Raw genomic sequence first — 26051 nt, 5'->3', positions numbered from 1 at the left:
CGGTGGGATCGGGACGGATGTTAGTGACATAGAGAGCAAACCTCGTCCTCGCCCAGACTCGCCGTCGCATTCATAAGGTGCCGCTGTCCACGATGCTGCTGTCTACGATGCTGCTGTCCACGATACTGCTGTCCACGATGCTGCTATCCACGATGCTGACCTCTACAATGCTAACATCTATAACGCTGAGGTTCACCGCCACGACACTCCTGACCCTCCCGTTGCTGACCCCTCTAACGACCTCGGCGTCCTTCGAAGTCTGCCAGAGATTCCCCGCTACCCGATGGTCCGGCCACCCAGCTCGTACGACGAGAAACTCTCTGTCTGGGCCACCGACGCGGGGCGTCTGAAGTTCGAGCACCGGCAACGCATCCTCCTGGCCGCGTGGGGCGTCGCCCCGACCCAGGACGCCGCCTGCGTGCAAGTCCCACAGATGTGGGCCGCGGCAGATCCGCTATACCTACTAGACCATTTTCGACTGCGAGACCTCCTACCGTCGGAGGCGGAGAGACTCCGATTCGCGATGGCCGGTCACAACGTACCCTTCGGCCGGGCCGCCGCCTGGTTTACGGAGCCGCGGCGCGGCGTCGACACCGACAACTTCTTCGGCTTCGGCCCCTACACGCCGATGCACGGTTCCCACCGTTGCCACAAGCCGCACTACATCGTCCCCCACGATCTCAAGTACGAGTCGCAGTCCGCGAACTACTCGCGCAACGACTACTACCTGGCGGCGATCGCCCTCCGCAAGTACGGACACCCCGTGCCCCGACACTGCGCGGACCCCGCGCACGTCCCCCCCTGCCTGATGGCGCGGGCGGCGTTGACGGTCGAGGAGGCGTACTGCATCTAATTTGCCAACCTGAGCCTCGCACGGGGCCGCGCGTGGCGTCCCCCGCCCGCGCCGGCGGACCACCCCTACGCGACGTTCGAGACGCGACTGCCCCTGTCCGCCGCCGTGAGCACGTAGTCGACCGAGCTGAGGGCGTCGGATTTCGCGCCCGACGACGGGGTGCCGCGATCTCGCGACGCTCTCCGGAGTCCCGTGTTCGCGTGCGTCTTCTGTCGGGTCAAGTTTTATAAGTCCGTGGTGGTGTACTGGGCATACATCCGCGACGACCACGGGCTCTTACCGCGTGATCGGCGCCTCTCCGAGATCGCACGCGCGGGGACCGTCTGGCGCGGGCACCTCGACGAACAGCGAGCCCTGGGCCACGGGGTCAGCCAGACGGACCCGACGTGGTTGAAGCTGCGGCAGATGGAGGGGGACTTCATGTGGGAGGTGGTCATGAGCTGGAAGCTGAGACGGCACCGTGAGAGATGAGGTGCGTCGGTTCTCACACCGGGACGCTCTGCATTCGAGTATTTGGATTGGACACACGCAATGGGGCGATCCGGGATGAACTCTACTCTTGGAAGGGATTTGCACTCATATAATGTAGCATGGTGACTTCTAGATGGCGTTGTTTCATAATAGTACCACCAGCATTGATGTCGCGGCGCTCCTTACACGACACAGGACGTCGCCCACCAAATCATGTAACCTCTGATTGGATTGCTTTGTGAAACTACATCGCACCCGACCCGCGGCACTCGACTCAACGCCCACCTTCCAACTGACGGATGGCTTTCATCAAAAGTCTTTCGATAAGACGAAAAGTGTAAGGGTTCTCCGCGGACATCTCCTCGAGCACGGCGACGCTGACGACGGAGGGGACATCTTCGGGAGGCAGGTCCCGAGCAAGGAACCACGTGTGGTACGACACCGCAGGTCCGTCGTTGGAGCCGTCTAGGTGCGCCGCTTGGAAGGTGGAATGGTCGAGGATGAAGCGGTTAAAGGTACTGCCGTCGATCTCACACCCGAGTCGAATGATCGTGTGTAGATACGCACAGAGGGAAACGAGGACCGCCAGGCACAGGGGCGCGGGTGACCTCGGCCGCAGGCGGCAGAGAATGTCGAAGGTGATTCCGGGTCGACGTCTCTTAGCGGCTGGTTGATCTAGGCTTTCGGACGGTTAGCGCTTAGTTACCCCCGACGATGGATGTTCTGGGCGGATAGTTCGACCTCCCACGTGAGCTAAGGACGGCATCTCCGGTGGTGGTGTGTCCTGTTCAAGTCAGGGAGGGTCTACATGCGTAGATGCAAGCACAAACCATTGCTGACCTATTACTACGTGGAGCTATTGCCAACCGGGTGAAAGAGAACATAGTCGAGCATCATGTGGGAGGATACCTCCAAGCATCTTATGTACAACCGACCCCGATATACTCGCGCGTCGTGATTCAGCGCTATTGTCACCTAGGTTAGTTGGCTGTGATGCTCACCGTGGTCTGCAATATGGCATTATAAGAGTCGGTTAGAGTCTCACCTTACGTCTTTGTCGGCGGTCTAAACCCCAACTTCCACTTCAGATTGTTTGTCTCTAGACGAGCGAAACCCGCCGTGGCTCTAACTAATCCTTTGAGTGGTCAGAGACGGTCTCGCGACCGAAAACCGAGCAGCGCCTTCCCGTCGTACGTCCCATGTTGGCCTTCTTAGCACGGCCTTTTTTTCCGCTCTAGGCCTCACAATAATTACATATCTGTCCCCCTATTCACTACTCCTCCTACTTTAGCGCCCGCGACGACAGACCAGCGGACCACTTGCGGTTAGTTTCGTTAGAGGCGCAAACCCACCAGATGCCGCACTCGACCCACCTATGCACCTTTCCGCCTCTTCGCAGACTTCTCGGGAACCTCGTCGTCGTCGAGATCAAGGACGGCCTGCACAACATACATCAGTGAGCGACATATAATTCAGAGGTGGCTGCCGCCGTTACCGTTCTCTTCTTGCTTTTCATCCCGATGGTGATGTTGCCTCCCCCTTAGACCACCGTGTGCTTCTTGGCTGGCCGGCTGCGTCGCGGTGTGCTGGTCGGCGCCGGCTTGGATAGAGGAGGATTGTGTCGTTCCCACGGTGCGGCCTTCCAGTTGCTCAGCTCCCCGTCGGAAAGACCCAGACCGTCCGCCCAATTACCATCGTCGGTCAACGGCTTGCTCGGACCCCAGGGGCCACGGTCGCTGCGGTCTGCGAACCTCGTCAGTCCAGTCGATCAATCGGCTTCGGAACCTTACACGTGGGGAGATCCTGCCAGCTGCGCGCGGGGACTCGGGTCGCCTCGCCGTCACTGCTCGGCCGCGGTCCCATCTCGTCTGCTCCTCGTGGGAGGTCGTAAGGTCTTCTCGGCTGGGACGTGGAAACGTGCGACACATCCGAGGTCGGCTCTCGGGGTCGTCACCTGTGGGCGACGGTGCGGTGGAGGAAGACGACGGGAGGCTAAGGACACCCGACTCTGCCACTGCGTGCGGGCGCCGCTACCGTGGCAGTTCCCATCCGCTGCCTCGAGGGAGGCATCGATCGACTGCCTCGACATTGAAGATGCGTCGATCACCGTCGAGGCAGGGGCGTAGAGAAGGAGCCATCCATCGACGACACAAAGGGAGACGTCGCCGGTTCGGTGCGTTACGCATCGACGAGCAGGGCCCCCACTACCGCGGCCGCGGCTAGTCACCGTCCCCCTTGTCCCCGTCGCCGCTCTCTTCGTCCGACGAGGCGTCGAACGGTTTCTCACCCCGACGAAAGAACGAGTCTCCGTTCATCAGCATGATGTATTCGCCTAGGACCTCGCGCTGCGTGGTGATGTACTCCCGCAGCTGGATCGTCGTGCCTAGACCCGTCTTGGTGTCGCCCAGGAGCAGACACTCGTCCTCGAACCGCTATCGAAACAGCCGTAGGACCGCCGTCTCTAGGGCTCGTCGGGGCGTCCGATAGGCCACCAGCGGTTCCCCGTTCTGGAGGGCGATCGACGTCGCGCGTCGGGGTGCGCGCTACGCGTCGCTAGACAGTCGCGGCTTTAACTGCTCGTCGTTGACCCTGACGCGGCTCTCCGTGCACAACGCCTCGGATGGCAGGACGAAATGATGGTGGGGCAGGTCGTCGAGCTCTTCCGGCACGGGGCTCAGGACGTAGATGGACTTAGACTTGCCGTGGGTCGCGGGGAAGAACGACGACGGTATTTGTTTGTCGTGTGGCCTCGAGTGAAGTATGTCGACCTGCGCGAAGTTCAAATACACCATCGGCGTGTCGGGGTGTAAGTCCACAATGCCGTCGGCCCGTCCCAGCGCGAAGATGTGGGTGGCGGACGGATGGCGGCCTAGTTTGTAGACGGCGCAGTTGTTACTGTTTCCCTGTCAGTTCGACCGCGCGCGGCATCTGCTCGACGAGGTGCTTACTGGGCCGCACAGACGCCGTTAAAGATGGCCGCCTGGCGGGAAGGGTACATTCGGCGCTGGAAAAGCGCACCTGGGGGGCCTCCGTGACCCGGGTTCGACGGGGGAGACGCCCGCGCCGGCGCCGTGGCGTCGAGAGGGGCGCCTTCCGGTCCTAGATCGACCGTGGGGGCCGAGATGTGGTGCCATTCGAGGTGTCTCCGTGCACAGAACTTGCCTTCGCTCCGGTATCGGTCCCAGATGGCGATCATTTGCGCTGCCAGTCCCCTTCGGGCGTGTGCGTCGGCGCGCCCATCCTCGAGAGGCTTGACGCCGTGGAGGGTGTGGCGCTCGAGAAACCCCGCGGCGAACGCGGCGGTGCGGGTTAACTCGGGCTGTTGTGCAAACCAATCGACCGGCAGGTCGTCCCGCGAGACGAGGATGGCCTTGTCTCCGCGCGCCGTGGTGCTAAGGAGGAAATCCCACGAGGTAAAAGGGGTGAAGTAGCACCCACGCTCCTCGTCCGACCAGTAGTAGGCGTCGTGCCGGACGGTTCGGTCGTCGACTAAGTGTATGAGCCAGCGCTTGACCTCGAGCATGGCGCGCGCCATGGAGGGGAGGTGTGTCACCACTAGATCTCCGCTCGACGCGCGCACACGGGGCATGTCGATCCGGTAATCGCCTCCGTACCGGAGAAAGACGCGGCGAACTCGCTCGAGGAAGGGGTAGTCGGTTAAATGCGAGTTTTCCGGCGGTAAGAGGATCCGAAAACTCGACAGGACCGGCCGCGGGCAATCGGTGAAAGTCAGGTCGTTGTAGGGGTTTTTCCTGTCGACACGTCAGTAGATGGCCACGATCGCACCCCACGGATCCCATCGGGCGTACCAAGTCGAGATTTCGCCCGCGGCAAATTGACGGAGGAGGTCGAGCGACCGACTGGCGAACGCGATGGGCATTATAAAGGGCGTACACTCGAGCGGAAATAGCTCGATGAACCCGCCGAAGTAGGGGATCTTTCTAGCTGTGAATGGGGTCGAGTCGGCCCTGCGGTCTAGGTATCGATTGCTCGTTTCCAGGTAGAACATGGGAATTACCGCGACTAAGTGTGGGGAGGCGGGATTAAACACAATGAGTGCCGCACATTTCTGTTTCTGGACCCGTGTGCAGCTGATTTTGTAGTGGTAGCAACCACCGTCTTTGCCGAACGTGCTGACGACGGGTATGATGGTTTTGAAATCGACGGCGACGACGTTGTCGGGTTCACCAGCCTCTCCTGCCTGGATCACTTTCGCGAGGCGGTCGTCGGACCCCCGAAAGCTGGTCACGCGTGCCCCCACGAGGATTCCCGCGTCGGCAGAGGCGCCTTCGGCACCACGCACAAACTCTCGTAGATCCGTTTCGAGGATCGCACTGCAATCGGCTTTGAACACCGCGGCGTTCGAGATCTGGATCCTGATAAGCTGACCTTTGACTAGGTCGCGGAGTTCGTCTGAATTGGCCATTGTCGGTAAAGGGATGAGTGGCACGAGTTGAGGGGGTCTGTTGAAGGATGAGTGGCACGAGTTGAGGTGGTTGTCGTTGAAGGATGAGTAGGAACGAGTTGAGGCGGTCGTCTAGCTTCATAGGTCTTGAAGAGCTCGCGAGGCCTCGTTTACCAGTGGTTCTGGGAAGCGACGTAGAACACCCCGCGGGACGCTCGCAAACTTGAAGAGAGTTTCTTCGCTGGGTGCTGTCCAGCTCTCTACTCACCAAGAAACGCACGTTACGGGGTAACGGATTTGTGTCGATAGAGCTCTGAAGGCGTTAAACCTGCCGTGTCTCGCGGAGACAAGCCCACCGACGTGCGAGGCGTGCGGATTCTGGGCCTGAAAACGTCCGTCTTCCCACCTAGCTGGACACCCGCATCGGCGAAGTAAACGACCCGTAGGATGAGGGCGTATGTGGTGCCACGCCACGTGGTCATCGTAGTTCACACGAAAGTCTAAAGTAGAGAGAGGTTGCCAATAACTAGGTGAATGCCCGCGAATACAAAGGTTGTAATTAGCAGTCCAGTGTTTGCAAGAGCGTAGCCACCCGTGGTCGTGACCCGTAACCGTTATAGCCGTGCTTGCTAGATGTGACGGATGCATAAGTTTCAGCTACTTCTAATGGTGTAACCTAGTGTATCGTGGCTTAAGCGGTTACTGGTGCGGAGTGCAAGGTGCTTCTGCGACGGTTCGCGGGAAGCAAAGTGTGCGTCGATAATACCGTCTCTTCGTACCTCTGTCAATTGCAGGACGCTCAACTCCCCCTCGCGTGAACATCTCCAAGTCGTCATCCACGTCTGTTTCCCCTCCTGACAATGCCGCGAAATGTCAACACCGCGCCGCTGGCGAGACTGGACGGAAATCGGTTCCATACGATGGAGGCGGACGTGGAGTTCTACCGTGAAGACGACGACGGAAACATCCGCCCACAAAACGCCTGGGTGTCCGTAGGTGCGGATCGATACAACAATCACCTGGGTAGCGGTGCGCGTGTAGCGTTGGCCTTGACGGAAGTCTGCTGCAAGAACGGCCTGGGCAAGGTCTTCGTCTTCAACCTCCACCCGAGACCGGCCAACAATATCCAAGCACACAAGGCGCTTAAAGCGGTCCCAGAACTGTTCTACTTGCCGTACGTGTGGGCTGAAGGAGAGCGAGCTAAGTGGGAGCGGTTGAAGCCGTAGGCGCGCCTGCATCGCCTCTCGAGCGCCTACGGGTGGGTCGACGACGAGATTCCGATCCTGCCTTTCGACGTCGAGGTCCAAGAGACGTAACTGGAGCGGCCTCAGCTGGATGGTCTGAGCGGGGCTCCGGTTACGGTGTACCTCAGTCCCAAACCGTACGTGGCCCGCTCGAGAGATCTGCACGCCCTCTGCGTGCGACAGTTCAGGCGTGAGAGGGACCGGGCATGGCCCCAGAGGGCGGTCTGGAAGGGGCGGAAAGCAGGCAGGTCGGCGTGGAGTGGTTTTAAGCCCTTCAGGGTCGTAGGCGGTTAAGGGATTCTGGGTGCATTGGAAATACTGTATCGCCACGTGCCGGCCGTAGGGGAAGAGGAATATGTGACGACGTACGGCATCTTGTTTACTCGGTTGATGAAAGCGTCCGTCGAGGCCGGCCGACGAGTCGAGAATCCAGACGCGGAGGCCAGCACGCCGGGGGGTGACGCCTGACGGTCACTGGTCGCGGTGGCGTAGCTGATCTCTACAAGGTGTTGGGGGGGGCTTCGAATCTCGGATAGCGATAGCTGGTCATGAGCTGCACGGTGCCGGACGGTCTTCCGGTTTAGAACGGGTGAGAGCCTAACCGCCGAGAGCTTCGAGCTTCGTGTCTCGTTAGGCTGCCCTTATATGTCGTCGAACTTTACCAGGTGGTCCTTCGACACCGTATAGAAAACCTTCCCCACGTAAGGGTGCTTAAGTCTCTAACTGTTATTCCAGCGGTGTGCGAACGTACCGTAGACATGACCGCCCTCGTATTTAACGCGGACCGCGTGGGAGATCTGTCAAGTTACGACGACCTCAATACCGTGCGGGGCAGGGCGTTGTTCGTCGTCCTCGTGGTGGATTACATGCGCTACCTTAAGTCAGACCCGGCGACACGACCCGACTGGAGTGAAGCGACCGAGATGGAGACGGCCACTAAGTTCCTGGCGATGATCAACAACGACCAAGCCTGGCCTTTCGCCCAGCAGGTCATTCGAGACTTCCAGGAACCCGCGTAAGAATGGCAGCACCCACGCGGCCGTGTCGTAATAGCTGATCCAAGTCATAGGCAGAGCCTCGAGCATATTCCGTACCCGCTCCGGTATATTTTGCGGTCGGTCGCTGTGACGATGACGGCGAGAGAGCTGGCGCCGCAGTCCGAGAGTGCACTGCTTCGACACGAGAAGAGGCTCAAATGGCGCAACATCAGCCTGAGACTGCATCATCTGGCGACTGCCCTGCCCGAGAGCCACAGACAGGAAGAGGTAGAAAGTGCATTAGCGGCGTTGGCCGAGACACAAGCGTCGTTGCATTTGGACGTTGAGGATTTATGCACCGGAACCTAGCCCCAGTCGGGGGAGAGGGAGAAGCGCGGTGATTAGTGTCCATTGCAACGCCTATTCGGCGGTTGCAAAGCGGAGGAGAGATACAGATGGACCGATAGCGGTAGAGACTAAGAGGCCGTGAATGTGAAAGTGAAAGGGCATAAACTCGCCAAGGCGTGCAACTTCTAAGAGGCTGTGGCGGTCTATAAGTATACCCCGTAAGGTGCACGCGTTGTCTCATCATTTTACCGTCGAGCTCTCTCGCCAATGTACGAGGACGCAGCCCTTCCCATGTCTAAGTTTAAGCAAGCATACACATCCTTGATCGGAGAGTGCCTCGTGGGATTTACGCCCGCGACCAGCACCTCCTACCCTAAGAAATGCTGCCACTAAATAAACTATACAACGCGGCTCTCCATGCCAACGGTCGAGCCATGGATGCCCACAGATGTGCTCGTAGATCAGACCAGCTTCCTTCGACTATCGAGACCCGCTTCGTCGTTTTACTCCCCAGCTATCATATGTATTGTCGAGGGCGCAACTGCCTAGAGAAAGCTCCAAATGTAGATTACGTTGTTCTAATATACGGGAAGCATTGGTGCGTAATCTACACTGGAGTGTCTTCATTTTAGGACGGTAAGACATTGAATTCTAGGTTTCTGTAAGCCCCTCCATCTCTCACAAGTAGTATACGGAGACAGACCCGGTCCAGCTCTACTACACGCTTCGACTTCACTCGATAAGTTTGCCGTGGATGAATACAGTGATTGCGAAAGCTTGCTTTGATGTGCCCTAAAAGGGGACCATTCTTTGTATAGGACATCTAGTACACTTACCTGTACTGTGATTACGCAAATATTCACAAGCACAAAGCACAGAACGATGAAGGGAAGCAAACGTCAACTTCGCTACAACTAATGCTTCCTTCCACACCTCTCCTCCACAACACCTTCATACCTTCATTTAACCGCGACTACCGCCGCCGCTACACTCCTGCCCGTTCGCGGAAGGGTCCTGTCGTCACCAGCGTCTTTGCCATACGATGGACCATCTAGGTATGCCGGCGTTTGATCCGTGACCATGTAGCCTCAGGACGGCGCACTGATCCGTGACAGTCCACGCACCTAATCTAGACGCCGTGGCCGAGACATCCTAACCGGACGTCCCAGGTGATCGTCGAGGTTCCAGTCTAGAGCTCGTCACTTCCACCACCAAGTTGCCAGAAGCGCCGAACGCAACTGATAAGGCCGACGACCAGGACGCGTGCGTAATCGACGAGGATCCCACGGATCAACACTCCAAGGATTGGCATCCCCTTTTACCCGCGGCCCGGCGTGACGGCGATCCGTAAGACCGGAAGAAGCCCAGATTCTATGGTCATTTAGGCAGCCTCACTCCGCTCTCTAGACAAAAGGAGGGCTTCGTCGACCGTATGATCGAAGAGGCGAGGAAAGGTATGTGTCCCTGTCCCGCTCGATCTGCACGCGCTCGGAATGTGACCGCCAACCCATTGCCAGGCGCCGTCCCCGCTGACTCTACTTCACAGACCGAGCTGGCGCGAAGAATACACCATAGGAGTGCGCTCCGTCCTCTGATCCGGCATCGAAACCCGCCGCTCCTTCTACGCCAGACACAGAAACTCGATCCTAGGTTGGCGCTTCCATCCCGACTCTGGCCACCTCGCCAGCTGGACCTGTCCACGGCGCAAGGGAGACTGCGGACCCAGGTCCGGCCACCGACTCTCTCGCATCGACCACGCGCTCCGCACCCTCCGACCCCGTGCGAGGCGCGACAAACAACAAGAAGAAGGAGTCCATCTACGTGCCGGTAGAGGCGGAGGATGAGGTGCAAGCCATTCGTCGAAAGCTTTGGACCGAAAGCGTATGTGGCAAAGCCATGGAAGGTCGGATCAAAGGGGAGAAGAACAATCGGAAAGAGTTCATCCACTGTCTCCAGCCAGCGGTGTCTCCCGCTGTACTCTTGACGAGAGCGCAGACCACTTAGGATTTCTTGAAAGGCCTGCAGAACGAGATCGCCACGCACGGAGAGTCCGAGGGGTAGATACGGTACGTCAAGCATATCTGTGAAGGTGTCTCTACCGAGATCGCCCGCCAAAAGGAGGATCTCGCGCGAGCGGTCCGGCGAGAGATCGACCTCACGGCCGACATTAAGCGCGCCGCTAGAGAAGGCGACACCAAGGACGCGAGGTCGCTCGAGAAGGAACTCAGGGTCACCCGAGACGGAGCCGCCACCGTTCGACGGATCATTATCGGCCTCTAGGTCGAACCCATCCCTAAGCTCGAACGACTCGCGTTGCAATTTGGGGCAGAAGGCTTTATAAAGTTCGCCATGTTTCTCGATGCCTTGCTTCTGCTGAAGCTTCCCAGGCCGGGCGGCACCCAGGACAAAGTGGATGGCGACACGACGCGTGAAGCGGGCCGAGATGCAGGCGACGGCAAGCCTGCCCGAGACCACGGTGAGGTCGTCGGCGACTCAGTCTCCAGCCGGCAGGACGGCGGCGGGGCCTGAAAATCTTAGTAGGGAGGAAGTTGGCGAGAAAGGCGATGTATAGATGGGGAGTTACCGATCATCTACTGAGCGTAGCGGAAGTCATGGCTGGCGGTGCTTACAGGCACGAGATATGGTCTCGCAATGCCATCCGCGTAGGCAAATGCGTGCTCTCGCGCAAAAATATGGCGACAAGGCTATTTCGTCCATTAGTTCCTTGCCGGCTGGCGAGGCGAAGAAGGCCTGGAGGAGATGTGTGTTTGTGCCACGGTCAGGAACAGGAGACTATGAAGTGATTCGGTGGACGACCGTCTCTCGCTCACGCCTTGTCTGCCTCCATCGGCCACGGGCCACCACGTCGGGGTGGGAAGCTTCGTGAAGGTTTATGGGGTGTGGCACACGTAGAGATATGCGCGCTGGACGCTGGACATTTCATTGGAACTCGCCGATTCGGGTCCTATTCTGCTTTTCTTCAGTTCTGCTTAGGCGATCTCGTGTCGCCCGTTTCTTGCCTAGAGGCTGGTCCTTTGAGCCTTCAGTGCTTGCGATAGACTTCTAGATTCTAACTCCCGAATATAACACCAAGCCAATTACTCACTAATCCCTTCGTTCACTTTAGCACGTCGTCTCCGCCGAACTTAGGGAAGTCCTCTACACCTTCAGTGAACCTATACCTCTCGCCTCGTTAGAAATAGTGCGATCCTTTAGGTTCATGTAGAGGCCGTATTTTATCTTGGCGGAAGGCGATATCGTCCAACCGTAGAATCATGATCACCGCATCTGTCGAGGCCACGGACGGCCTGTCACTGGTACTTACCGTGCGCGCCCCGGTCCCTCAACAAGCACGGCGCCAGCTTGCGAGCCTTAACGGCCGTCATCTTCAACCATCTGACCATGTCAACCACGGCCCTCCGACGCTCCTCGACAAGTAAAGTGTTGCCACCAGGATCGTCCCGCGGCGAGGACTACTTGCAGCTGCGTCTACCGAAGCTTTCCAGCGTCACACCCTCGCTGCGCGGCCACGACAAGCGCCGATGTGCGCGGCTACAGAATGTGGGTTAAGGTTTCATAACGTCCGAAATAAACAGACTGAAGAGTAGAGGCTTCGCCATGGCCAGATCCGTCAGATCAATCTTGCGCCCATCGCCGCCAGTCCTAGAAACAGCTCAAGCAGATCACCGAAGACGGATGCTTGACATGAGATCTATCTAGACAATGTTATCGTGGCTGTGCACATACCGGGATTCGGAACTCCAGTCTTTGCCGGCGCGAAATTCTCGTAAACCACCACGTCACACCTGCAGCTCCCGTCGGTCCCGTTACAGGCCAGTGCGGTGGATGTTCTGTCCTCCCTCGTCGGCTCCCTCGCCGGCCATGGACCCTGCTGATCTAGATCGTCGTCGTCTACACGGCGGCGCAATACCATATCAACGTTGTGCCTTGAAGATGGACCTGCTGTCCGTGGCCGAGACCTTAAGGCCGTACTCGTCCTTAGAATGCAAGCCAAGCTCGGTAAAAATCAGCGGTTTATAGTACGTGGTTTCGAATCGGTTCGCGACGAGGCCCAACTCCCGTGCCTTTAGAAACACCCTCTTAAGATCGTCCTTGTCGCCGAAGTCGAGAGTGTGGATGGCGATGTTGTAAGACCGTCCATATCGCCAGACTTCTGCGGCGCAGCCCAGATCGTTCTTCAGCGTGGCCTCGACCGTAATTTTCCAGAGCGAATCGACCCCCGCGACGACCAAGAAAAGCCAGCGACCCCGGACGAACCCGCCAAGCTAGGCTTCGGCGAGAATGTCTGACTTGAGTTTACGCCGGCTGACGCCCAGTTCTGTGCCGGACAGGTCGTGACGTAGCAGTCCCCGTGCGAATGCAGACAGACACCGCTTGGCACTGCGCTGGAGCCGTGCCAACGTTTCTGGTTCTGGCCACCGAGGCGACGACGGGTGGGCGACAAAAATACGCGGGGCGTTGCCTCTAAGGTCGCGGGTAGGGAGAAGTCGCTTGAGAAACTCTGTCGCGCTTTCACGATTCTTTTTGGCGATCCTGCCGTCCTCGCCGGGGTCAAGAAGTGGCGGACTGTTTTCACTTTCGGCACTAGCGTCACTTTTCGCGGAGTCGTCGTCTGAATCGTCGTCGTCATCGGTGGTGTCGCCGCCCGATGTACGCTTTCGCTTAGTGGGCTGCTGCTTCAAGGATTCGGTGTCCGGCTGTCGCGCGCGGTTTGCTTTGTATTTGTGTAGTGGGATAGAATAAGAGCGCTCGTCCGTGGGTCTGAGCACCTTGTCGGCCTCCGGCACGGGGTCGAGAACTGCCTTGGCCCGGATGCAAGACCAGACGAAGCTCAAAAACACCGTGGGTACGTAGAGCTGTAGTTCGACAGGTTGTGTTCGGGAGAGGAGGCGGGTCCACGTCACGTCGTCGTTGACCATGACGCGCGTGACGTCGTCCTGCCACATTTCGACACACGTTGCGCCGTAGCCTCGGGCGTAGTTGACCGCCGTGCGAAAGAAATAGTTCCATTGATCGGGAGCGACCGAAATGACCAGAATGACAGAGTTGTAGAAGAATTGTTGGTCCTCGGGGACGGGTGGACATTTCTATCCTCCTCTCTTATCTAATCTCGATCTAAAAGAGGTTTTGGCGCGCGTACGGGTCTGCGGAGCTGGACGTGAGGTTGGGCCATTGCGAGGATCGGTCGTCCTGGCTCGTTTTGCCGGTGGTGAGGCTTCTCGGTCCTAGGGGAGCTTGCGGGCCATCGAGGATGCTTGACGAGCTGGTTTGCGCGGTGAGTGGCCTGACTTGACCAAGTAGCCGACTGGTCGATGACTGTGGAGATGGTCTAGGATGGTGGTGGTCGACAGGCGGTGGACGCAGGTTGGATGTCTATGTAGGGACTGGGTCAATTGAGGGGAGGGTGGGGAGTAAGGTGGCGTTGAAGAAGATTGTCTGGTGATCATAGAAATCAAAGCGCGCAGGGCAGTGTGAACAAGCAGTGACATTGAATCAGCGTAGGGCAGTTAATCAAGCAGTGACATACAACAGCTAGGGCAGTCGAAGCAAGAAGTAACATACAACCGCGTCAACAGTCGAAGCGGAAGCATCGTAACATCGCAGGGCAGTCGAAGCAAGTAGTGACATCGTAATGTTATAGAGCAGTCGAGGTAAGCAGTGGCATCGTAACCTCGTAGGGCCGTTAAAATAAGTAGGATGGATCAAGGCATCGAACACGCGTCGAGGGAGTCGAGGTAATCGCGTCTGTTGAGATGCTAGGATAATTCACCGCACGCTTTGCTTCACTTACAATAACCTGTAAATAGGCGGATGCGACGCGACGTGCGAGGGCCGACCTTTATTCGAACAATACACCTTCTATTTGGCTCGATTTGCCTTTAGAAGATCTGCTTCGATTTAGGGTCGAAAGGCTAGAAGGGATGCGGGCGAGGAACGCGACGGAGACATTTACGAGTACGGAGTATATTGAGGCCTGTTGAGGCCTATGGGGTAGTCGCGCCCGGGGATCTGCCGAAGTATACGGAGTACTGGATCAAGAACCTCTACTGCGGTCCCCCCTTCAGCGAAATTTTCGTAGGCGAAGTTGTCTGTCTGTTGATTTTCGGATACAGGGTAACACCTTCTCACGGAGCTATAGTAGTTAAGCTGTTGTCGCGTAAAAACCAACCACCGCCTTACTTGTCGGTCTGTGTACAGCCGTACCTAAAGGTCCCTTGATACGTTCGAGTATGTCTTCTGCCTGTAATGATCAACTAGCATATTCTCTTAGTATATTTTCGTCTCCTCGGCTCAAAGTAAGTACACAAGACTGCCCTCTTCTCCTACCACTGGTCAAACCACCTACCGCTGGGAAAACTCGAAGGTACGGCGAGAATACCATGCGCATCGTGAATGGGCGAGCTGGAGACGGCTCCAACGAGGATGTAGAATTAGGTTGCTATGTTAAAGCGGCTGCTGGCACGGCGCCGTAGATCAGAGACTCCTTAGGTAAAGGCATTCGAGATCGTCGCCCGTGAAGTATATGTATGGTCCATCGATGAGATGAATATGAATGGTATACTACTGAAAATGAGTTGAAATAAGATGGGGACTTTGAGGGCGAGGGACAGAACGAGGTTGTACTTCTAGTCACGGTTTGTCTACAAGTAAGAGTGAGAGTTATAGAGATGTGTCTATAAGTAAGAGTAAGAGTTATAGAGATGTGTCTATAAGTAAGAGTGAGAGTTGTAGAGATGTGTCTATAAGTAAGAGTGAGAGTTGTAGAGATATGTCTATAAGTAAGAGTAAGAGTTGTAGAGATATGCTTCGGCCCTACAATACAGTCATTAGCAATACAGCGCAAATCCGGGTAATATTACCGAGCGGTACATGTAGACTGTATTTTTAGTATCTGATAGTTGGTCTGACTACCGGCGAGCTTATGTACCGAATACTCTTATATTACGACCTCTTGATATGTTCTAGACTCTCGGACAGCCGAGGGTCGAGGTACTAGATAACTGGTCGGGCCCCTAAAACCTATTAGCTTATAATGATGTAAAGTTAGGTAAGCGTTAAGTAGTACCGCGTTACTCGATGGCCGTTTTCAAGGCCACCGAAGCACGCCGGCGAGATCTTGCGACCTGGTCAGCGAACCGTGGACGAACGAACTGGGAGTGGAACAAGAGCTCGAGTATAGGCTATCACGTCAGGCCCAAGGAGATTGGACGTATCGCGCTGGCGAGGACCGGCCGGCGGTTGCTCAAGGACACGGTGCGCGCCCACAGTTCGGTCACAATCTGACGTCGACGACGTGCTGGCGTCGACGCCTTATGGTCGTGTATCGGTCTTATAGACCTCGGCAAGTGTATTCTTAATGAGGTAGTGGTAGGCCCTACCTGGGACGATCCGAGCATCGTTATAATAACCCGTGTGTAGTACCTCCGATTGGCGAAGCGTCGGTCCGCACCTCCTCAAATCGCATCATGCTCCTCCCGACTGAGGAGGGTTGGTGCAGAGAAGTACCACGATACCTGGGCGACGCCGCGGTGGCCATGTACGCCGAGGCCAAAACGAGGGCTATAGCATTTCTATTGAAAAGTATACACGATCCAGGCAGATTTAGGGGGGCCGTAAGTGATCTTCCGGCGACAAGAGATACCTCTACATTACCCCATCTCACAACTAAAGACTGACGACGGCGACCGGGAGATGGGCGCGTACGACGGTGCCGTGTCACGGCCGTCCCAGGAGTCGCCGGACACTGTCGTCTAATCGGGGCAACAGCTGGTCGACGACGTGCCTGTTCCGCATCTGTTCCGGACTCCAGGCCACAAAGGACTGGGGCCGTACGAGGAAGCACTGCATCTCGAGCTGCTCGACGATGCCCAGCACGACCTGCTGGGAGGTGCTATACGTCTCCGCGTTGAAGGTGGCTCTCGTGCTCCGGATACTGACGTAGGCCGCGTAGATGGCTTCGTACCAGGCCTTGTTGCCACCGTAGGCAGCGTTCGATCGCACGCGAAAACTGTCGACGACGCCCTTGAGCGTTATGTTCAGGCTCGTATGCTGGGAGACCAGGAGGCTGGTCGTGCGGTTGATGTGCAAGAGCTCATGGATCAAACGGTTGCAGGCGCCAGCACTCCGGGCCTTCGGGACCGTGGCGGTGTAAAGCTGGCGGTAGCGGTTCACCAGGTCCCGCTGTTGCCCCTGGTAGGCGTCGACACGGTTACGCAAGCCTTGGACGCGTCTATGCTCCCCGTCCAACTCCGGCCAGCCGGCCAGATGGCTCGCGGCCAGCCGGAGAGACTGGGAGAAGGGGATTAGTTGGAGGGACAACTCGGACTCGGCGCCGTTCAGGACGGTGCGGACGCTCGGTGCAGCCAAGCCCCCGAGAGGCAGGTAGAGGAGGAGGAGGTAGAACGCGATGTAGACGATGAGGCTGGCGCCGTAGCTCGCCGAGCTGCAGAAGAGCGGCCATCGGGACCGTCGAGCGTAGTGGCCCAGACGGAAGGCGGTGAAGGAGTGTCGGACCAGCGAACTCGGCTCTGCTGGTTTTAGGCGGAGGGGAAGCGAAACGGTCGACTCGGCGATATTTGCGGTCGGCCAAAGAGGATGCACAACAAACCGCGGCGTGTCCCGGAGAGCCAAGGTGGAGGCATCGAAGGTGGCGACCCCAGCCAGGACCGGTCTCTAAGCGCGTAGAACGACAACTCTCTCCGCTATATCGGGCACAGCAGTCAGGTTGTAGGGTCTAATCTTGGGGAGCGATCGACCGCGAGAGCCCATCCTGTCGAGCTCTGTATATTTGGATGGCTAGCGGGAAGAGACGCTGATCGACGGGACAGTGTCGTAGAAGTAAGATGGGAGTTTATTGAAGGGTGCTGAGGAGGCCCTTAAAGTGTGCTGAGGAGGCCCTTGAAGAGTGCTGAGGAGGCCCTTAAAGGAGTGCTGTCCAGGCTCCCACGGCCTATGTCTCGGCTATCTCGATCACTGGAGATTGCCCGCGACTTAGCCAGGACAAAGGAGCAGTGCGGGCTCACTGCCCAAGTGTCTAAGTCCATGGTCTCGGTACTCTCGGTACTTCTCTACCGGCTACTAGGTAATGTGTAAAAGATGGGTAGCACAAGTAGAATATTCTCAAGGACCTTGACCGCAGCCGTCCCACGACCCTCGCCTACACTCGCTCGCTTAGGGGCATCAGGACCAATCGGAACCGTTGCGAACACATGGACAACTCTGCGCTGGCACGGATGGCCTTTTAACTGGTGGACTCTGGTGGCGGATGGTGGTCCATCGCAGCAACTTAAAGGTCACATCACCCTCGCGCTTAGCTTAGCCATCACCTCAAAGATACCTCTAGTCGTAGCCACCTCAGCTTGGGACAGCTAGATCTATTTCCATCCCTCGTCAAGATACCGCAATCCTTTCCTCTCACTCCAGCTCCAGGCTACTGGTTTACAGGCACTCGTCCTCGGGACATCGCAGAGGCATCTCTATATTTTTGTACGCCGTACTACTACAGCACTAGACGATGACGCCGCCCGTCCGTGAGCCGACGCGCTCGACCCCCAGACCGAGACAGGTCTCGGGATCGGGGTGCCCCCCTGGAGGAGCCAGCACAAAGCCCGCGACGGAGGACAGATCGCGCACATATACCAGCTTCATTAGGGCGCATCTCCCGCCACGGCAACACTCTATCGACCGACCTCCTCGAGGACGCGATCGTTGTCCCTCAGCCTCGACGCGCAGCTAGCCGGGTGGTATGGCTCTCGACACGACGTCCTCTACACCACCAACTGAGCGCCCGTCGGTATCCATCTCGATGGCGTAGGCGACATCTCTCCTCCAACCTCTCCGCACGACGTTACAGATGACAGCTGGGGAGTATTTGACGAGATACGTCTTCGCCCGGTCGGTGTTCTTCCTCCTCGATTAATTACTTCTACTCCAGCGAGAATCGTCCAGCCATCCGTGGACCCTCCACCTCACGGACACCTGGCTCGTACACCGAAGCGTTATGTCTCTCCTCCTCGGGCCGCTCGGTATCGTCATTCCCATCTCGATCGTCCTCCGCCTCTAGGGTCGGGGCCCAGTGAATCACGGACACCCGTCCGTGCCCACACTGCGGCAGGAGCTTCTCGAGGCACGGTCCGCGCACGCTGAGCTCCACGCTGCCAAGGACCGTCTCGAGCAGACGTCCAGCGAGGCCGCGCAGCGACAGCAGTGCGAGCTCCTCTCGCGTGACGACGCGTACCAAGATCTCCAGCGCAGGCATCACATGCTGGTGCAAAAAACCCTAGAAGTGACGCGACGGTGCGAACGGATGGAGCGGGAGGTGGAGGACTTCGCACACTTGACCCGACAACGTCCTGACGACCAGCCACGGCCGCCGCAGACGGGACCTGCCGTCGGCCACGGGAGACGAGGAGCGCTCGGTCTCGGGCCTGGACCCGTTCAGCGAAGCAGACGGGCCACAGTCCCATTCGCATCGTGGCAAGATGGCGCGTCGCACGCACGACGAGCGGTGGCAGCCGATTATCAGCACGACCAGGTTCCGAAGCGAGACACTCGAAGCCGCCTCGAGCATCTCTCACAATTGCCACTCGACGAACGAGCTCGACCTGATACGCTGGAGACCTCCCTCCGCGTCGAGGAACGATAGGTAGAGGAGGCCGAGGCGCGCGCGCGCCGTTAGGGTGCGCTGGCAGCCCGCTATAGATTGCTTTACATCTGCTGGCGCATCATCGCCGTTAAGAAGGGTGAGGTAATCAACGCGCTGGCGACGGCTAACGGGCGCCTCCAGCAGCAGCAGGCGGTCCTAACGTAGACACTTTAAGGGCTCGTCGCCAACCTCTACCACTCTCACCGGTCTATCCTATTGGTGGGGCGCGTCCGCGGGATCGAGATGCGGTCTCGGCCCCCTAGCGATCCCTTCCCCGATGCGATGAACGAGATGATGCGCTCCGCCACGAGAAGGCTCGACCTGTCGGAGGCGCCCTCCCACCGCTTCGACTATCTCACCGGCGCCGACGAAGCCGAGGGAGAGACTCACTGCGCGTACTTCGCGTACGGCCTCCTCGCAGCCCACGTCCGCCACGGGTCCCAGATCTGCTTTGTCGCCGACGGGGAGAGCGGGACCGGCAAGACACACGGCACGTTCAAGGGGCGACGGTCCGTCGCACGCTGCGCGATCGGCCTGGCCCTCGCCGCCATGAAGACGGCAGGGAGGCCTGGCGACCTCCGTATTGCCCTCACCGAATGGCACGCCGAAGCGTCTGGCCCACTCAGAGCAATGCCGCACGATCGTCTTCGACGCCACTCCTCGGGGCCAGAATACAGCCTTGACCCGTGGACCCCGACGGACGCGAGGACCTTCGGGGAGACGTGGTACGCGCTCAAGGCGAAGACGGGCTTCGACGAGTGGGAGGTGGGGGACAGTTTCCTTCCGCGTGCGCTGCGCCACCGAAAAGTGGCCACGACGTCGCTGAACGACGAATCGTCGCGTTCCCATCTCGTCTTGAGCATCCATCTTCCCGGCGATGGCGTCCGTTCCCGCGATGCGAGCATTATGATGGTGGACCTGGCCGGTAGCGAGCTCGGCATGGAAGAGGACGTACGCCACCGGGGCGATCTAGAGAGCGCATTCATCCACGCGAGCCGCCACGCCATCCTCCGGCAGCTGCGCGCCTTCGCGGCTGGCCAAGTGGTCGCCCAAGACGCAAAGGTCGGTGAGCCGCACGAACTACTGGCCCGATGCTAACTGCAGACCTTTAGTCCATCCGATCCTGGGAGCAGTGTCTTAAGGCGCGGCCGTCTCCAAAGGTGGTCTACATGCTGTATTGTTCACGAGGGGAGGCGAGCGTGGCGGCGACGCGGCAGGCACTCGGCAGAGTGCACGAGCTCCAACAAGTCCAGCGGCGGAAGTCGCTCAGGTGAAGCGTCGCCACATGGAGGTATCTCGGTCGCCAGTAGAAGGAGAAGGAGAATTGGTGCGTACGACTATTCGGACGCCAGCATAAGGGGAAGGTCTGTTGTGGTGCGTGCTTCGGCCTGGACGAAACTCTAGGGTAGGATAGTATCTTGGAACACAACCGCACGGCAGGCGCCTTTACTAAGATGTGGAAGCACGAATAGTTAGGCACGACGCGTCATAACCATGTTACGGAGGGGAGCAACGCTTGGGAAGGGCTTCTTATGACGTGCGCTCATAGCTTGATAGCTCCGTCATTAATCTACCATTGTGCGAACCATCGTCACCATCGCTTACAGACGATATTTTCTAACACGAGGAGAGGAGATGGATCTATACCCGGAGCAGATGACGCCTGGAAGGAGGGACCCGCGTTGCTTTACTGCTACTGCTTCTCTCGTACACTGCGATCTTCCGGACGCGAAGACCACAACAGGGAGGCAGAAGACCGAACCGCCTGCGCCTGGCTATGGGGTCCGTTCCATCCCTACGTGGGCGCCAGCTTCACCGGAAGGGTCTGCCGATGGGGTCACAGACGGTGCAGAGGGCGGCGTAGCGGTCGTCGGTACTGGGTCTTCGGCTAAATCCTGGTGTCCTGTATGTGTTCCACTATGTGCGATGGCGGACTCGTGCGCACCCTCATCGGTAGGGTCGAGGTTGGCAGTCGACTCGTTCGTGAGGCCTAGGAAGGGGTGGTCGAAGTCGAGGTCCACGTTTGTCCCTTCTTTCTTGGTTCGCTACCATCTCGCGATGTAGGACGCTCGGCTGTGGGTGGGATCCTGACGGACGCGGTAGTCAGCTCTTATATCCGTCGCGTGCTGATCTAGATGTGGACCGACGGACCATACTCGCAAGCGCCTCTAATGCACGGTCCGCCCATAGATTCTGCTTCTCGGCCGCCGCGTGCAGCTGTTGGAGTCCATCTAGCTCGTCCGAGCTGAATTTCGTGCGCTCTTTCTTGCCCTTTGACCTGGTTTCTGCTTTACCCGTCGTGGTGGTTCTTTGCCGCGCCTCGCGCGAGGCGAGTGCGCCGGAGCGGTCAAACACCCTGCCGTCGTCCTTGTCCACATTTACGCCGAGGTTTCTCAGCGCATGTAGCTTCTCGTCCATCTAGAAAGGAGTAAGTATTAGTAGAGCGCGGTGGTAGCGGAACCTTACCTCGTCTCTAGAACCCATTGTACCTTCGAGCGCCGTGTAACGATAGGGGTAGAAGAGCAGAGAGCAGGAGAGCAAAAGGGAAGAAGAGTAGAAGAGTAGAGAGTAGAAGGGTAGAAGAGCAGAAGAGCAGAAGTAAGGTCGGGTGATGGCTAAGTAATTAAGGACGCAGCTACCCGGGTGAGACCTCTGCCTCAAGACTAAGAGACCCTAAGTATTGACGATGGTAACCTGAGAGCGCGGTTGCCATAGGAAGGAGCCGCTGAAAGTTCTTTTCTGGGGGTTTTAAAGTGTCCCCGTTAGATTGTCCAGTGTCGACCGACATCCTATATCAACGACACAGACGCAGATCCTGGTAGAATATAGCCGCTGCTGTACTCATGCATCACCTATACAACGCCGTCGAACTCAGCCGTCGATCTCTCCTCTTTACGTCTACCGATGTCGCGTATATATAAACCGTCGTTGCTGAATACGTGACATGCTCACGGCTACCGTCTCGCCGGCGTTGTTGGTGCTCGTCAACCAGCTAACTCCTCCTGGTGCATCACCTCTCATCACAAAGGTCCGAACCGCCTTCACCCTCGATGCAGGACAGGAGACGGTCGTTGACGAATGCTGGACGGTCGTCAGAACGAATGTAGAACAGAGACACCCCCAAGCCCAGGCCACAATCCGTAACGCATCTCCATCAGGGACCCGGCGTAGACCTCCGTGACGCGGCAACCACGAGGTTGGCGACTCGGCGAGAGCTGACCTATCTACACTGCGTGCCCGTACTCACTACACTCTTGCCAACACCCCTTCATTGTCGCAGCTACCGGCGGACAAACCCATCCAGCAGGTGAAGGGGAAGGCAGCACATCAAGCAACGTGGCACGATGCCTCCGTCAGCTGGAACCGTCTCTCCAGCAAATACTTGCTTTACACCACAAGAGCACACACAAACTTCCAGCTGTGGAAGGAGATCTGACCTACAACTCTATGGTCTGCCGGTGTATACACGCACAAGCCGAAGTGAGCTGTCTCTGTTGGCGTGGCCCGTCAAGTGCGCAGATCCGCTCAGCTAGCCAGGATGCCGATTCTCCTGGCGACTAACTGCTCTACCTCATCGATCGATGCGCAACCCTTGTCGCAGCGGCCACCTTACAGAAAATCAAAACTCAGCGCCTGCGGATTGATGAAACCGCGGATACAGGGTCCACTCTAGACAGCGCGACAACACAAGCAGCACATTCTACGCCGCTAGTCCCGTGCCCCAACCTGGACAAGCTAGGCGGGAGCTGAAGCCGCCACGGTCGCGTGTGTACGAGAAGGACTTACGCAGGAGACATCGGTCAGGATGGAACACGGGGCGTGTTTCCAATGACGGGATCTTCTGGCGTGTCGTGGAAGCGCGTCATGCCACTCATAAGGTTGATCGCGAATGCTAGACTCCCTAGAGAGAGGAGAAGACGAGCTAACCTCGACTGGCCATCGAAAAGGGAGGGCGACTCGTCTCAATCTCAGCCGGACAACTGCTGACGATATACTTAGGAGTGCGCCGTTAGGCCATAGCGACTACAGCTTATTACTGCCTTTATTACTCACCTTACCCTAACTTCACCTTTACTATACCTTTACATCTCTTATACCCCTATACCTATTACGCCAGCGTTAGTGAATAGCCTGGTTACATAGAAAGCTTATCACCCTTTTAATTCGGGTGAACATTTATCTGGTCTGTGATCTGGAACGAAGAGTGCCTGTGTAGCCGTTATCGGTTACGAACAGATGCCTGCGAACCTCAGTCTCAACGCTGTCTCAAGCCTTTCGACGGTAAACCCCTGAAGCTTTAGTCTATCGGATACTTTTCAGTCTATAATTCGGTTCGCTTTTACCCTGATCGGCCTCGAAACTTGCGGACGCCCTAGTTTAGGCTGGCTTCGCCGCCATGGTGTGCTTACCGCCGCTGTCGAGTTGCTTAGAGATGAGCATCGTCTGCGAGATTGGATTCGGAACAAGAACAAGAACAAGCTAAAGGGAGAAAGGGGGGCCACACTCATTACGCCAACAGCGCTAAAGAAACTGTAGTCAAAAGGGGGAAGGCGGAATAGAGGGGGGCGGAGAGGTGCGAGATTCGCGAGGGCGGGCAAGAAGAATACAGACTTAACCTCGCTGGAGACGTACGGCTGGGGTAAATCTGGTACTATAGGGACAAATCATCGAGAGTTCATGGCAGTGACGTGTTCTACGACCAAAGGACGATGCCACGGTCGGCTCACCAATCTAGGGTGGCACCATCCACCAATTAGACCGCTTCTGGACGCCGCCGGTGCTCGCGAGCATTTCCCCTTGGCGTCGCAGCTCAGGCGAGCAGCTTTTTACATCTGAGCGACGAACCTAAGCAGGACACGGAGCACCGGCAGCGGAGAACGATAGGCCGCACAAAACTTTTCGGAGACCGCCGTTAAAGTTGAACGTCGTTCGGTCTCCAGCTAACCCCCATGTCAACGCCTGTATCCGCCCTCGAATGAACGGTTCTGGGCCTCATCCTGCCGTGGCCGCCCTGCTCGTCGAGTCGTGAACTATATTCTGCCCATTGGGATTGTGTCCCGTCCGTTTGGCTCGCCCACCTCGCACCCGCACCCCAAACCACGAATCGATGTATCCTACTCGGCCGCCCTCTCCCCGTGTGTCGTCCTGGCCCGCCGCCCCGTGGCTGTCTGCCTGCCTCTGTCTCCGCCGTGAGCGGTCGAACCACGTGCCAGAAACGTGAGGAAGCTTACGCGGGGCCCTTCTGCATGCCACCGACGTCCTTCAGGTGTCTAAGCGTCCACACTATGTTCAGCACTAAGATCACGAAGATGACCGGGGCCAGCAACGCTAGAGCATTGAATCCGACGTTGTCTTCCAGCCATAGGACCAGGACCTGGGCGAGGGTGATGTAGTAGGTGACAGCCTGGGTGCCGACGACTTGCCCCAGGACCAAGCTGTGCGTCCAGGCCTCCCTCTACTCACAATGTCAGTGCGCGCGCTATCCGACAGGCCGTGTGTGGCCAGTATGCTGCTAAGGGGACCACCGGTAGTGATACTTACGGTCAAGTCCCGCAGGATCACTCAGCGCTCGGCTAGGGCCGCTGTGGAAATCACTGGAACATGCTCCATCGTAGTTGAGAGTTGGACGGCGTGTTGGCGAGAAAGTACTACTGGCTGGATGGTGGTGTCGAAGATGCAGAGCTGGTAGGGTGACGGTAAGAACGGAGGAAGAGTGGCAGGGAGAGGCGACGGAGTGGTTTTATGCACTGGGAGGTCCCCCGTGTACACGGTCCTCGTCGCCTTGGCCTGTTCGTCGCGGTGTGGACGACGCCGGAGCTGCTTGGTCTCGCTGCTTGTTGGACGCACACCTGTAGGGGTGTGGTCCGTCTTGTCCCGTCCCGTGGTCAAGTTTCTTTGTCTCTCGCTAGACACGCTCCGGTGGCGGGTGGAGAAGGTCTCAGGCCCTAGATCTCGCCGTTGGTTTCTCATCTGTGGGTATGCTTCTCATCTGCGGGTACACTTCATATTTGGCCATCTGCTTCTTAAATGCCCGTTTGCTTCTCATCTATTTGTTTACTTCTTATTTACTGTCTACTTCTCATCTACCGTCTACTTCTGATCTACCGTCTACTTCTTATCTGCCGTCTACTTCTCATCTGCCGTTTACTTCTCATCTAGCTATTCTACCTCCATCTTGTCGTGGAGGCTTAAGACGGAGCGCCACCACGAGAGGTGACCCTCGAACGCACGAACGGTGCAACTGCTCCTTCTCACGGCCAGCATGGCGTCAGATCTGCCTGCCCCAGTCGAACAGGACTGGGTGAGACTCTTCCACCGCTTCCTCAACCACGGCCCGGTGAGTAGACCTGCCTCTGGACGACACCGACCCGCGCTTTGACTCTGACCGTGCCAGGCCGTGGACCAGATCCTCGACCAGGACGCCACCATGTTCTCGGAGCAGGCGAAGAAGAACCTGAAGCGCCTCCATCAACACCTCAACCCGGCGAGGGGGCGGCGCGGCGGCGGACCATGGAGCCACGGCGAGCGAGCTGCGGGACCAGAAGAGGAGGCCGTGACCAGCAACACCTACAAGGCGTGGTATCGCATTATGAACTTGACCCAGTTGCACGTCTCCTAGGCGGAGGATTTCCTGCAGTACATCGACGCGCACAAGTCCACCGACAGGTCCGCGGCCGAGATCCTGCTGAGTCCGAGGGTGGTGGACGCCGCGACCGCGACTCAGCTGATCGCCGACCTGAAGAACGACGACGTGGTCCGGGGTTTCTAGAGGCGGATCGACTACACGCTGCAGGCCAACGACGAGTCGGACCTCTGGCAACTGCGCCAGCGGTTCATCTGGCTTATGTGGTTCGACATCGTCAAGGTCATCCGACCAGACATCTCGGGGCGTCGCCTGGGTCGCAAGGCTAGGGCAGACATCAAGTCCTTCGTCAGTACCCTAGAGCCCGATGAGGACCAGGTGCGAAGCATCGTCGCTAACATCGCGAGCTGGTGTCGGTACGGCGTGCGCCTGCAGGCCATCTGTCAAATATTCGGCGAAGGCAGCATCTGGATCCTCCTCCCCCAACTCAGCCATGCTTTGTGA

At 57.8% G+C, this 26051-nt stretch overlaps 9 protein-coding genes across 9 annotated transcripts; 5 read left to right on the top strand and 4 right to left on the bottom strand.

Annotated features, from left to right (window-relative positions):
- Positions 1–283: 283 nt before the first annotated feature.
- G647_10427 (uncharacterized protein) lies at positions 284–853 on the top strand (the record flags this gene model as incomplete). The annotated part of the gene is made up of 1 exon (XM_008726418.1): positions 284–853. The coding sequence occupies one exon, from the start codon at positions 284–286 to the stop codon at positions 851–853; it is 570 nt and encodes a 189-aa protein (XP_008724640.1).
- Positions 854–918: 65 nt separating this feature from the next.
- G647_10426 (uncharacterized protein) lies at positions 919–3187 on the bottom strand (the record flags this gene model as incomplete). The annotated part of the gene is made up of 6 exons (XM_008726417.1): positions 919–1062; positions 1134–1207; positions 1610–1999; positions 2706–2763; positions 2874–3067; positions 3115–3187. 6 exons carry the CDS (start codon positions 3185–3187, stop codon positions 919–921), a joined length of 933 nt encoding a protein of 310 aa, XP_008724639.1.
- A 680-nt stretch (positions 3188–3867) lies between these two features.
- On the bottom strand, positions 3868–4859 carry G647_10425 (uncharacterized protein; the record flags this gene model as incomplete). The annotated part of the gene is made up of 2 exons (XM_008726416.1): positions 3868–4219; positions 4273–4859. The coding sequence occupies 2 exons, from the start codon at positions 4857–4859 to the stop codon at positions 3868–3870; spliced, it is 939 nt and encodes a 312-aa protein (XP_008724638.1).
- Positions 4860–5087: 228 nt separating this feature from the next.
- Positions 5088–5750, bottom strand: G647_10424 (uncharacterized protein; the record flags this gene model as incomplete). The annotated part of the gene is made up of 1 exon (XM_008726415.1): positions 5088–5750. One exon carries the CDS (start codon positions 5748–5750, stop codon positions 5088–5090), a length of 663 nt encoding a protein of 220 aa, XP_008724637.1.
- Positions 5751–6589: 839 nt separating this feature from the next.
- On the top strand, positions 6590–6955 carry G647_10423 (uncharacterized protein; the record flags this gene model as incomplete). Its single annotated transcript, XM_008726414.1, has 1 exon — positions 6590–6955. The coding sequence occupies one exon, from the start codon at positions 6590–6592 to the stop codon at positions 6953–6955; it is 366 nt and encodes a 121-aa protein (XP_008724636.1).
- Positions 6956–7731: 776 nt separating this feature from the next.
- On the top strand, positions 7732–7992 carry G647_10422 (uncharacterized protein; the record flags this gene model as incomplete). Its single annotated transcript, XM_008726413.1, has 1 exon — positions 7732–7992. The coding sequence occupies one exon, from the start codon at positions 7732–7734 to the stop codon at positions 7990–7992; it is 261 nt and encodes an 86-aa protein (XP_008724635.1).
- Positions 7993–12233: 4241 nt separating this feature from the next.
- G647_10421 (uncharacterized protein) lies at positions 12234–13492 on the bottom strand (the record flags this gene model as incomplete). The annotated part of the gene is made up of 3 exons (XM_008726412.1): positions 12234–12584; positions 12630–13406; positions 13460–13492. The coding sequence occupies 3 exons, from the start codon at positions 13490–13492 to the stop codon at positions 12234–12236; spliced, it is 1161 nt and encodes a 386-aa protein (XP_008724634.1).
- Positions 13493–19207: 5715 nt separating this feature from the next.
- On the top strand, positions 19208–20062 carry G647_10420 (uncharacterized protein; the record flags this gene model as incomplete). The annotated part of the gene is made up of 1 exon (XM_008726411.1): positions 19208–20062. The coding sequence occupies one exon, from the start codon at positions 19208–19210 to the stop codon at positions 20060–20062; it is 855 nt and encodes a 284-aa protein (XP_008724633.1).
- Positions 20063–25226: 5164 nt separating this feature from the next.
- G647_10419 (uncharacterized protein) lies at positions 25227–26051 on the top strand (the record flags this gene model as incomplete). The annotated part of the gene is made up of 4 exons (XM_008726410.1): positions 25227–25301; positions 25359–25517; positions 25584–25715; positions 25758–26051. 4 exons carry the CDS (start codon positions 25227–25229, stop codon positions 26049–26051), a joined length of 660 nt encoding a protein of 219 aa, XP_008724632.1.

Source organism: Cladophialophora carrionii (genome assembly GCF_000365165.1).
Source record: "Cladophialophora carrionii CBS 160.54 unplaced genomic scaffold supercont1.16, whole genome shotgun sequence".
Lineage (NCBI taxonomy): Eukaryota > Fungi > Ascomycota > Eurotiomycetes > Chaetothyriales > Herpotrichiellaceae > Cladophialophora > Cladophialophora carrionii.
This window is presented reverse-complemented; position numbering and strand designations above follow the sequence as displayed.